Here is a 13,003-nt window from a genome sequence, read left to right on the forward strand (position 1 = left end):
TCATCATCCTATTTTCAATCTCTTTATCTCCCACCCGCTCACTCCAGAGAATCATTTCATTCCAAAATTGAAAATTATGCCCATACCATTTATCTTTTCTTGTGATTCAATAAAGATGCAAAAGGAATGAGGAAGGAGGAATATGGTGATTTCCAGAGAGAAGAACAATGTGTAATTTTGTTTGATAGTCACCCTGGTGAAAATTGAATATGGATCGGCATACTTCTTAATTACTGCAAGGCTCATTTGCTGAGTATCAGACAATAAAAACTGGCTGACAGTTCTGAGGCTTTGCAGGGAGAGACGGCTCAAAGAGATTTATGGGCTATTGGAAATCTCAAACCCTATTTCAGCAACACTGTGGATCAATCAGAGCGCCTCCGTTTTGCAGACACGAGGAGAAATATCATCTCCACTCTTCTCATTCGTAATCTGCTTCACAGTATGCATGACATGCTTAATTTGTTCAAACAGCAGCACTGCCACACATGTGAAAGACTAGGACACGCGTCATTGGTCAGCGACGCACTGCATTGCACAAACGGGAGAGTTCTGATCTTTTAGTTCATTCATATTCCATTTTCAAAGCGACTGACCACTTTGTTTTCCCCTCGTATTCTGAACATCATAAACTCACTTGTGCAGTTGGGATTGGTTCCCGACCATGTGCCATTTGCCAGACACTGGCGTGTGGGCGAGCCGGAAAGGAAATATCCCTCCATACAAGAAAACACGATGGAGTGGGAGAAGGTTGTGCCATCCACACGGGAAATGCGCCCGTGAGCCGGTGTAGCTGGGTTCCCACACTGTACGGCTGCAATGCAGAGGAGGAAAGAGGTGATGGTTAGAAGTGTAAAATAATAGGTTCATCTGTGATTCAGATCAGAGAGCTCGGAGTCCCCAAGGCAGCGATAAGATGAAAAAAATATATATATTCCTCCCATATTGTGTGAATAGTCATATTTATTCATTAAATAATTGTCGTTTTGCTTTTGAGCTGATAATATTCATGGTATATTGACTCATTCAGATGACTACTGAGGGGGAACAATCTGAAATGGTCCGATAGAAATCGTTATGTCAGAGTTCCTTATTATGTGTTTGTGCCTCACATCAGGAAGCTGTTAACCAAACAAGTTAAGGACCACTAATCCATACTGCATCAGCGCTTTATTAAGAGAAGCTAATGTCATCCCCATCACCCGTGTATTCTCAAGTCTCATAGTACAGCCACGGTAGTAACCATTTGTGCTGTCTAAACAGGATCAGTAATGTGAAAGGTCCTTGTGGTGGTAATTTTGGTTTTATCAAAACCATATTCAATCAGGGTAGATTTATTTTGTAAACACATTGTAGGAAAACAAACAATAACCAACAAAAAGAACAGTAAACATATACAGCATATTCTAAAGAGACTTGCAATTAAAAATGTAGAACTATTCATAATATATGAAATATCCCCGCTGGCAAAAAAGTGCATATTAAAGTAAGACAGAAAGCTACACTCCACGATGCCTTTGATGCCAAATCATTGTGGATGAAAACTAACACTGTTGTGAACTCAAACAATCTCTGACATCATTTTAAATATATACAAACAAAATTTATCCCAGAAAAGGGGAAGGGGCAGAGTTTGGTTAACTAATTACAAACAGATATGCTACCTCAATTACTTAATTGCCCGGGAAATCTAAAATAGTGACTTTTCTAAGAGGAAGACATGTTGTAGGCGTGATGGTGATTTCTCAATTACCAGGCACACACAAATCACTCAACCAAACCCAGCAGGTGCCATTAGCTCACATTAATGCACCGTACGTGTGCACACAAGCTTATGCACACACACACACACACACACACACACACACACACACACACACACACACACACACACACACACACACACACACACACACACACACACACACACACACACACACACACACACACACACACACACACACACACACACACACACACACACACACACACAAACACGCTGTCAAGACGGACATGGTGACGGACACACAAAACAGGCCTCGATAGTGTTGTGAGATTCATATTAAGCTGAATTTCCACAGTGACCGTTTTCTAGAGACTGTGAAAGGTGGTGGATTGATGAGTTTTAACACTACACAGGGCTTTAGATCACAGGCTCCAGCGAGTTTCTGCCCCCTCCATCCTGAGATGAAGGGATTGCTAAAACAATCTTTAAATCAGGGGTTCAGCAGAGATAGAGAGATAAAGGTAGTGGAAGCGAGACGTGGAGCAAAAGGAGGGGAGTGAGGGCACGGTTGAGCAATAGAGAGAGAGAGGAGGGAAAAAGAGAGACTGGGGAGGGACAGATGGAGTAGTGGAAAGGGACAGAGAGACAGATAATGGGATTAAGACAGAAAGAAACAAAGGACACACAGAGTAACTAGCAGTAAAAGAGAGTTGGGATAAAACACAGATGTACAGCGTCTACTTGAGAGCAAAGCATAATACAAATGACACCAGCACTGTGACAACCTGAAGGACAGTAAATTGTAGAAAGCAGAAGCAGTCAAACACAGGCTTCCATATCCGGTTGACCCCTGGGGGTAATTTATGCAAGATGTAGGGTTGTCGTTCAGTAAACTAATATCTTCAAAATCCACAATGACTCATTTATCACAATCCCAAAAGGACTTGGCTTTAGGCGTCTAGAATTAATGAATTTTTGGTGGCAATCTGGAAGCTAGTCGCAGCACCATGTGCCGGCAGGAAACACCAGACTGCAGCAGAGAGATACTTATTCAGCTGGAGCCGTACTGTTTGGGAGCTTTTGCAATTATTCGTGGACGCAGGTGCGGGTGCACATTAGGACCTACAGTATGCGCACACTCCATGCACACTCATTCCTGCACGCTTCCATGTGTTGGAAACTGTGTCTGTGTGTGTGTGTGTGTGTTACAGTTGATGAGAGTGAGATCAGAACAAATGGAACATAGTGAACATATCAAATTCATCTGTAGTACGTTTTAAAGCAGTATTTTAGTAGTTACACTGGAGAGGTTTAGAAAAGCATTTGAATGATTTAACCTAAACTTAACTGGATCCTCCTATCCCACAATGCAACTCGACAGCATGGCCAATGCACTGCATGCATGTATTAAAGACTACATTCCCCCAGTTTGAAACAACGAAATCAGGTAATATTTATTAGTCTTTAAACCATATTTAAATAACAGTTAAAGACTAATAAATATAGAAAAGGAATCTTCCCGAGCCCTCAATGTGAGCTTTTGGCGTTTCAAGTTGTTAATATGCAGTGCTACAAGTAATGCGGTTTGATACTCTACCCTAGTGCACCTCTCTGTGTAACCGTACGAGCTCCCCGGTGTCTTGGGACCTGCGTGTGTATCATCTCCGCTCCTGCGGTTTTTGCGCGGAGCACCACCGGGACGTTGGGCAGATTAGGCTTACGTTTGCAGAACGGCTGTCGACCCGACCAGGTCCCGTTGGGGAAGCAGATCCTCTCTGCCGACCCGTACAATGTGTGTCCCACTGCGCAGGTGAAGCGCACCTTGCTGCGCACTTTGAAGTTCCCTGCCTCCCTGGTGGCATGGACCGGTGTGCCAGGATCCCCACAGGTGCCTGCAGAATCACCTGCAATGGGAGATCACCAAAGCAAGGTAAAGCAAGGTGACCAAAAAACACTCGAGATGCACTCCTCTCCAACTCTCTGTATTTGATTTACAGACGGGCCCCTTTGAAGTTGGTATGGCAGTAAATTACAGCACAACGCTCCGGTCAAGTAAAGGGACCACACAGGCGGGACGTTGACTCAAACCGTACATCTTTTTAGTCCTCCGTGAAGCTCACAATGCACCAGCGAGCAGCGGTCGCCACGCCAACAACCCGGAGGACCAATACTTTTCACTGCTTTTGACACCAGCGGTTTTGTGCCCATAAAAACAGCAGGGCCAGCTTTAAAAGGCAACCAGCTGTGGTTACAAGAAATGATGAATGCAGTTTGACCTGCAGTTCGTTATCCTGAATTATCTCTCCTTTGTTTTGTTCTGTGGAGTACTATCAGTGTATGGCACCATCATGCTCGCACATCTATAAATTAACTTGTATGAATAAAATGCTGCGGCTCTTCTGGCGTCTCGTGAGCGAAAAGAAACAAAAGAAATTGAGAGAAAGATAATGGTATGGAGTAAGCGTGGTGCCATAATTAGATTATTTCACGTGGTCATGTACAGTGTTGTGTGGGTCAGGATGGAGTTCAGGGTTTTTTCTCTTTAACTCGGGACACGACAAAAGAAAAAGCTTATTCCACACATGATTACCAACCACACATCCCACTGCTGCTTCACATCTCAGACAAATCAAACCATATTAGAGACAAATCAAAGAAACATTCTTTGTGTCAGAAGACAGGATGTGCCAGAAAGAGATGTACTGTATATGAGGAACAGGCGACAGACAGGCAGGTATACAGATCATTGTGGTTGTACAGTGTGCTATGTATTGCCTCTTTGTGATGGATCTGTGCTTTATTGGCTGCGAGATGAGCTGTGGACACACCCTGTGCATCGCTCCCTGTGGGTGTGCTGCTTCTCTCCGTCTTCACAGGAGCAATCAGCTGCAATAATCCTGGACTTGTTGACACAATCTTACTGCACCAACACCAGGCTCATATTTTCTACACGCATCCCACTGCTCACACGTGCACAAACTGGATTTATCAGGGCAGGGGCTCACAGCTTGAGATGATTAGTGTGTGGCTGTAGTAACCAGAGAGAGGGGGGGAATAAGTGCACCGTTGCCTAGCTATGTCCAGCTGAAAGTGTACTTGTTAGATGTGTGTTTCAGTTTCTGTGCATGCACTTTTATACACTTATCGAGGCATGTCCATTTGTGTGTGCACAGCAGCCGTCTGTACTTCATTAGTCTCTTTAGGTTAGGTGGCAGCCCGGCTCGGCATGTACTGTGACAGCTATAATCTCTCTAATTGGCATGTTGGTGGATTTGGTTTGAATCAGAGTTAATGTCTGTTCACCAAGGCTCCCTTTGTGAGGAAATAATAAGGACTTCAACTGTGCCATGCAACAGACAAAAGGGGAATGGCCTTGCAAGCAGTTTTGAGCCTGCTCAGACTAATTAACAAAGAGGGACAGATGAGTGGAAAGAAAGACGCATGGATGGATACATAGATGAGAACTGTTGGTGAGGCGGGCCTTGACTTCTGAGGAATTATAGCACACATTTATGGTATTTCTAATCGCTATGGTGATGATTACTCTGCGAATACAAATGTTCTGTTTAAATAATTTCTAGCCTTCTAGATTAAGCCGTCTATATACTGTGCGGCAAACCTTCTGCAAATAAACTTTAAAATCCTCGTAGGCATCAGCTGACGTGGGCATTTAAACAAACACTTGTAGCTAGATAGCTTGTTTTTGTTTTCTGAGAAGGTTTTGCTGTGTGCTTGTGAGCCTTTACTATATCACAACTACATGAAACCATCCAGCCTCTTTCAAGTAGCACCGAAACAGAGAGAATGCAATACATCGAGAGTGGTGTCCTACACAAAAGGTGTCGTTTTCTCTGTACGTTGCTGTATTTGATAGTTCATTGAAAGTACTGATCCAGTACATTATGACAATATGAGCCACAATGCGTTTATAACCGGTCACAACAAATCTAACTTTATAATTTCTAAAATTTGTCTTTTTTCATATTATATATGAAACTGTTCAAAAATTTCCCAATTTACTCGTGATTGGGTTTTTCCCCCTCATCCACTTTTAATCCAATGGTATTCATTATCCTATCAGCGTCCAGAAAAAAGTAGTGTTGTATTGCTACAAAATTAATTTATGCATTAATGATTTGCATTATCATCAAATTCCTCGTTATCTAGAATGGTTCACCTAAGCATATCCTTTTTTTCTTTAACTAAGCACAATTTATTATGACCGAAATCCTCTGGTCACGGACCCCAATTCTGCTGCACAAATTCAGCCAGAGGGGTTTACTCTCTTTCATTATTTAAATACGCAGGAACAGATTTGTGTTGACTTTAATTTTCTCTCTTAGTAAGTAATGGATTGTAGACAAGTTAAATGGAATACACTGAATAGTGTTTAGTATTAAATGTTTTTGCCCAGATTAAAGCATAGTTTATTGGCCGTTTATTGGTTTCTTTAAAACAAACATTGCAGTCGATCTTATGATGGTGATGCACATCTCAGAGTGAGAGATGAAATTAAATATAATAAAAAGCATCACTTTCTGTAAGGCTTGTTTGTCGCATCACGAGGATGTTGATTTGCATGTAAGTATCTTCACAATTTACACCAAATTGCTTTAAAAGAAAAAAACAAAACATTTTCTACCTTTTAACTATTCATTATGAATGCAACATTAGATTCCATAAGTCCACAATTCAAAGTCATTTTTCCATTTGGCTCCACACAACAGTTAACTATGTGTACTATGATATACATGATACATGATAAACTATGATAAATAGTTCACCAAAACCTCTCCCCTTTGCAAACCTGAGAACAAAAAACATCATTGACACTCTAACAATGAGAGCTGTCATCTCTTTATTATCCTTGGAGTCGGTCTTAGTAAATACAAAATATTGAGGAGGAGTGGGGAGTTCGCGCTCCCATTTAAAGAAGAAGAAAACACTGTCATACAAGTGTGCTTGCAAACATTCATTTTGGTTCAGCGAGTCGAACAAACCAAGTGATTTTTCAGAAAGCTAAGATAAGAGCCCGCAACCAAGTACAGATACAGAAAAATTCTGTTCAAATGTTGGGTTGCCACGGTCTGCATTCAGGTAACGTCAGTGGTGATATCTCTCACTGTAACATTTGCGTCCACCCTTTCTTTGGCTGAGGAGTGAAGTCATTGAATAAAAATCTCAGACAAAGATATCTCAAAGCCTGGGCAAACAGAGCTAATAATATCTGTGGCTTACTGTGACTAGAGGTAAGTGAGAAAGTATGTTTTAAATAGTGCTGGGCAGTGTGGTGGAAATTAGATCATTTCCTTGTAAGAAATAAAAAGTACCTTGATCTCAGTTGTGATTAAGTATTTATAACATATAGGAAAATCATTTTAAAAAATACAGACGTCACAAGGACAGAATTCAAGTCCCAGTTCAGTTAAGGGACAGGGAGTTCCTCCAACTTCTGAGTAGGAAGCACAGAGTTAAAATAAAAGAATACTCTATTTGACAAATGAAACAACCAAGTCTCTAATATGATACCGATTTCAGTGTGGCCGCGTGTGAGCACGTAGGAATGCTGGGGTACCTGAGCAGTGGGGCAGCGCACCGCTCCAGTGTCCGTTCAGTTGGCAGGTGAGTGACGAGTCTCCTATGAGCCGGCGGTCTCCAGAGCAGGAATAGCGCACCGTGGCGCCAACGGTAAACATCTCCCCGCTCATCACTCCGTGGGGCGGCGTGCCTGGGTGGCTGCAGTCCACCTCTGCAGGACAAGAGTCGACATGTAACGAAATCACCACGCACGACGATAAGTGGCTTGAGGAAAGAGGAACATACATGAACACTTCCAAAGACCACTCTGGTCACACAGCAAAGCAGTGAACTCTGTGTGTGTGTATAAGCAGCTCAGAGGAAACCTGTGAGAGGACTACTGTGCCTTCATACCCAATAATGTCTATTTCATAGGTTTGGACACACATTAGAGAGTGTGTTCCAACGTTCCTTAGATCCTCACTCAACTGTTTTCAGGACTAAAATCACATTTTGTACATCACTTTCTGTGCTACTTTATTATTCTTTTCAACTTTACATATGTCCTTGGATACCGTCACTTGATCAGCTTAGTGTCGTAATGCAAACAAAAAAATTCCGCTAATCTAATTCCGAACGGAGAGTCAATGAAGCCTGGAGACGTAAATAAACATTTGAGGCAGACACTCCTGTGTTTCCCTTTAATTAAAATTCCGCCTGATGAACTAAATTCTGCGCGTCGTCGCTCTTCCGCGACACAAAGGGCTTTCTGTAGAGTTTTACTCTCCATCCTTTCACTAGAAATAGGTCGTTACTGTTGTAAGAGCAGTCCGGACCACGAAGGTGTTTGAGAGCCATATTAGAACGTCGGACAACCGTCACATTTCATAGACGGTTGTTTCATAATTTCAGCATTTAGTGTTGAGGGAACATTTAAAATACCCGGAACAACTGTCCTTATGACAGCTTTTATAACATAACCATAAGCCACAAGGGCTTATAACAGTGCACAGTTGCTCTCAGCCACGGCATTGAGCCCACATGCACCATTTAAACTCTCAAATCAAATATCTTGCATCTCTTGCTTTGTCCATTACTTAACTAACGCACTTGCAGTTATGGATGTAAGTGGACCGTCTGATGCGGAAAACAATGTCAATAACTTAATTAGCCAGGTAATATAGAAAGTAGCCACCGTACCGATGCACTCTGGCAGAGGTTTGTCCCAGTGGCCCACCGGCTGGCAGGTGAGCACCGATGAGCCGAGCAGGAAGTACCCCGGGTTGCAGTCGTAGAAGACCACGCTGCCAAATGTAAAGATGCCGTGCTCAATCTTACTCTCCCGGATAGAATTAGCAGGGATTCCGGGATCTGTGCAGTTTACCACTGAAGAAAAAATAAAAAGTTAAAGTTATTCAATTACACTCACCGGCCACTTTATTAGGTACACCTGTCCAACTGCTCGTTAACACTTAATTTCTAAGCAGCCAATCACATGGCGGCAACTCAGTGCATTTAGGCATGTAGACATTGTCAAGACAATCTCCTGCAGTTCAAACCGAGCATCAGTATGGGGAAGAAAGGTGATTTGAGTGACTTTGAACGTGGCATGATTGTTGGTGCCAGAAGGGCTGGTCTGAGTATTTCAGAAACTGCTAATCTACTGGGATTTTCACGCACAACCATCTCTAGGGTTTACAGAGAATGGTCCGAAAAAGAAAAAACATCCAGTGAGCGGCAGTTCTGTGGGCGGAAATGCCTTGTTGATGCCAGAGGTCAGAGGAGAATGGCCAGACTGGTTCGAGCTGATAGAAGGGCAACAGTGACTCAAATAACCACCCGTTACAACCAAGGTGGGCATAAGAGCATCTCTGAACGCACAGTACGTCCAACTTTGAGGCAGATGGGCTACAGCAGCAGAAGACCACACCGGGTGCCACTCCTTTCAGCTAAGAACAGGAAACTGAGGCTACAATTTGCACAAGCTCATCGAAATAGGACAATAGAAGATTGGAAAAACGTTGCCTGGTCTGATGAGTCTCGATTTCTGCTGCGACATTCGGATGGTAGGGTCAGAATTTGGCGTCTACAACATGAAAGCATGGATCCATCCTGCCTTGTATCAACGGTTCAGGCTGGTGGTGGTGGTGTCATGGTGTGGGGAATATTTTCTTGGCACTCTTTGGGCCCCTTGGTACCAATTGAGCATCGTTGCAACGCCACAGCCTACCTGAGTATTGTTGCTGACCATGTCCATCCCTTTATGACCATAATGTACCCAGCTTCTGATGGCTACTTTCAGCAGGATAATGCGCCATGTCATAAAGCTGGAATCATCTCAGACTGGTTTCTTGAACATGACAATGAGTTCGCTGTACTCAAATGGCCTCCACAATCACCAGATCTCAATCCAATAGAGCATCTTTGGGATGTGGTGGAACGGGAGATTCGCATCATGGATGTGCAGCCGACAAATCTGCGGCAACTGTGTGATGCCATCATGTCAATATGGACCAAACTCCCTGAGGAATGCTTCCAGCACCTTGTTGAATCTATGCCACGAAGAATTGAGGCAGTTCTGATGGCAAAAGGGGGTCCAACCCGTTACTAGCATGGGGTACCTAATAAAGTGGCCGGTGAGTGTAGTTCAACCATATTGGAGCAACACAGACAACCAAATAATAATAATAATTACTGCATTGACATTTTGGATAGACTGAGGCTTCAACTTTTTTTCCAGGTAAATTACTGGTGGAGATGCATACTTGAACAAAATGTTGTGGAAAACAGCCCATAATGCTGTGACCTTGAATGGAGTCCTAGACAAACTTGTTTAACCAATTCTTTCTACATAGAGTAAAAACACAACACAGCATATATGTTACCAAGGATGTGGAAATCTGCCCGATTAACTTCATCCAGCATCTTCACTGGCAATCTGAATTATCTTTTGTGAAAACGTCTCCTTTGTTTGGAGCCTGTTTTGCATCAATCCTATCCGTCAGCATGTTCCCACAGTGAGTTAATAATAGAACTGTTGATATGACCTAATCAATGGTTTGTTGTACAAACCATAGGAAGAGAAGTTCAGGCTATATTTAAGCATCATCTGATAATATCAGCTAATGTGTCCTAATCTATAATGCTAATATGCGGAAAAGCGGTGAGAAAATCTTAGTGGAATAGAAATTTTGACGAAAGGAGTTTCAGAGAACAGTTTCATGTGATTTTACTCTTGAAGTTTTACCGGGTTTGTCTCTATGATGCCATTCACGGTAATGGAAAATAGCCTCACACCTGACTGCCAAAAAACTCATGCCAAGAGGGATACTTTTAAATGGGCAACGTGTGGCTCATCTAGTCTTGGGCGACGAGAACCAGAGGTAGCAGGCCAATTAAAGACATATCTCAATAATAGTGCTTTCAACTTTGCTTTCTGTTCTGCCTTGTCTTAAAGAATGTTTAAAATAGTTGAGATCACATACCTACATTTACACTGCAACAAATATCTGTAAAGCTAGAAGCACTTTAAAAAGGCAAATAGGAAACTGCTCTTTTCCCCAAAGAACAGTTCAAATAATTGCTTCCATCATTTTGCGAATAATAGCAAATGTCAATTTTCCATTTTAATCGGGGTCGGTGTAAAAATGGAAGAAAATAGCATCAAAAGCATCAAACTGTTCAAATTATTTTGGGCACACAAGAAAAAACGTCTTTGCTATGGTACCGCACAAAAATATGTGGGGTTCTGCTGATAAGGTGCACCCCAGATATTTGCCGTTAGACACCACTAATGAGCCTTACCTGAGGTAAACTAAAACACAGCCACCATCTGACACTCCCAATAAGATGTCTTCCAGTTAATGCACTCGGAGCTTTCTGCCATCAAAGTAAACTCCCCCTGCAGCAAGCCTTTTGGTAACTGGCAGAAAACCTGTAGAAACAATTCCCCATTTTCTCTCCCCTTTCCATACATTCTGCTGCAAGCTCGTTATTGCAGTTTTCCCTGCTTCTGCTCCTAGACAAGCGCTCCAGATGTTGTTGCCCAATGCTTTACTCAGAGAAATGGAACAGAGAGGGACTTTTCTCACTCAAATCAATACATGTGTGCACGCCACCTCCATCCACCCTGCTTCAGTATCTTTGCCTGAGCCAGCTGGCGGTCCCTGGCTGCTGATTCCTGAATGATCACGATACATCTGCTGCCTTCTGACTTCTTCTGGTCTAGCCTCTGATTCCTGAACCATCACAAAGCGCCGGCAAAAGCCATTTCAGTTCGGCTCCAACACTTTGGCTGGATCCTTCTTCTGCTGGCTGGCAGCTAATTGCTCCACTGTTGGCTGGCCTGCTTCACATCAAGTGGCATCTGTTGTCTACATAAAAACACCTTTAGTTGTACTAGGTAACCTCTTCAGAAATGGTTAATCACAAGTGGTTAATGAGATGCATATGGATATATGAGAAATCAGTAGTGTAGTTTTTCTTGGGGTTTTTTTCTCTCCCTGTGTCTCGCCTGTTTCGTGCACTTAACGTGCTGGCAGAGACCAGCAGATTTTTAGCTCAACTGTCAACATCCATCTGATATTTTGACTCAGTCAAGCTGCCAATCATCTATCCACTCCGAAGGGGCTCTTTTACCTCTGCAGGTCGGTGGCTGCTGGCTCCACTGGCGGTTGGCCTGGCACTGGGCGGTGGAGGGTCCTTCCAGGGTGTAGCCCTTGTTGCAGAAGAAGCGCACCACGTCGTTGTAGTTGAAGCCATCGCCCGTGGTGCGGCCATAGATGGGGCTACCGGGATGGCCACATGTGATAGCTGAGGTTGACACGCGTCAGAGAGGACGGGGCACAGCGCAGGATAGAAGATGAAAACCAGCCCCAGACGGATACAAAAGGGAAGATGGAGTGGAGGGTGGGCGGGAGGAAGATGGATTGCGTGAAAAGAAATTCGATGACTATGATCAATATGTGATTTACAGTGACACCCATCATAGGAATTTCATTACCATATTATTAACCTTAAAGGGACACCAGGGTAATTAGGAATCAAGACATGATCTCGATGTAGAAAAGGGTGAATAGGACATTTCATGTTTGCATCCCATCAATATGTGACTAGGAGATTGAGAATCACATTATATAAGCTGTAAACTATTGGTCTCAGTGGACCTGTAGCTGAAAGAGCAGGATTTTTAAAGATTCAGAAAAAGAAAAATGTATTTTTCTAACAATAAAATCAAATCAGCACTTTGTTTAAACCTTTTTGGTTTTTAAGGCTCCCTTGTAAAAAATAACAAATTAAAATCCAGGAAAGAAAAAAACATCTCCCTCAGCCCTTTTCCCATCTGTACAGAAGTGCCTGATCCCTCTTGCAGTCAATGAGGCAGTGACAATTGGTGTTAGAGTACTTACAGATACAAACTGGGAGCTGTCCGGACCAGTTGTGGTCCTGCTGGCAGATCCGCACGGAGGAGCCAATGAGCCTGAATCCAGGGTTGCATTGGTAAACTACTGTGTCTCTATAACCAAAGTTTTCCCCGATCACTTGTCCATTGACGATCTGCTCCGGAAACCCGCAGTGACCGGCTGCAGGAAAAGACAGAGTATCGCAAGAAAGTTTTACTATCTCATTTTCTTCATGTTTAGGGTCAATTTCTAAACAAGATCATGCTTTTCTTCAGTAAAGGAGACCATGAGGACACAGGACGCATTGTCTAACGCTTGCACTGCAGAGCAAGAAATACACTGTGCTGTTCAAATGCAC

The 13,003-nt window shown here is 43.0% G+C and overlaps 1 protein-coding gene across 2 annotated transcripts in view; it reads right to left on the reverse strand.

Moving 5' to 3' along the window:
• Positions 1–13,003, reverse strand: part of LOC119197121 (CUB and sushi domain-containing protein 3-like) — a 157,057-nt gene that overhangs the window by 25,628 nt on the left and 118,426 nt on the right. For both annotated transcript variants that reach the window (XM_062565524.1, XM_037453152.2), the window contains exons 53-58: positions 12,652–12,825; positions 11,882–12,055; positions 8,444–8,629; positions 7,302–7,475; positions 3,448–3,630; positions 638–814 (exon numbers count right to left, since the gene is read on the reverse strand). In XM_062565524.1, the coding sequence (XP_062421508.1) occupies positions 638–814; positions 3,448–3,630; positions 7,302–7,475; positions 8,444–8,629; positions 11,882–12,055; positions 12,652–12,825 (1,068 nt within the window). The remainder of the gene's footprint in view (positions 1–637; positions 815–3,447; positions 3,631–7,301; positions 7,476–8,443; positions 8,630–11,881; positions 12,056–12,651; positions 12,826–13,003) is intronic.

This window comes from Pungitius pungitius, chromosome 11 (genome assembly GCF_949316345.1).
Source record: "Pungitius pungitius chromosome 11, fPunPun2.1, whole genome shotgun sequence".
Lineage (NCBI taxonomy): Eukaryota > Metazoa > Chordata > Actinopteri > Perciformes > Gasterosteidae > Pungitius > Pungitius pungitius.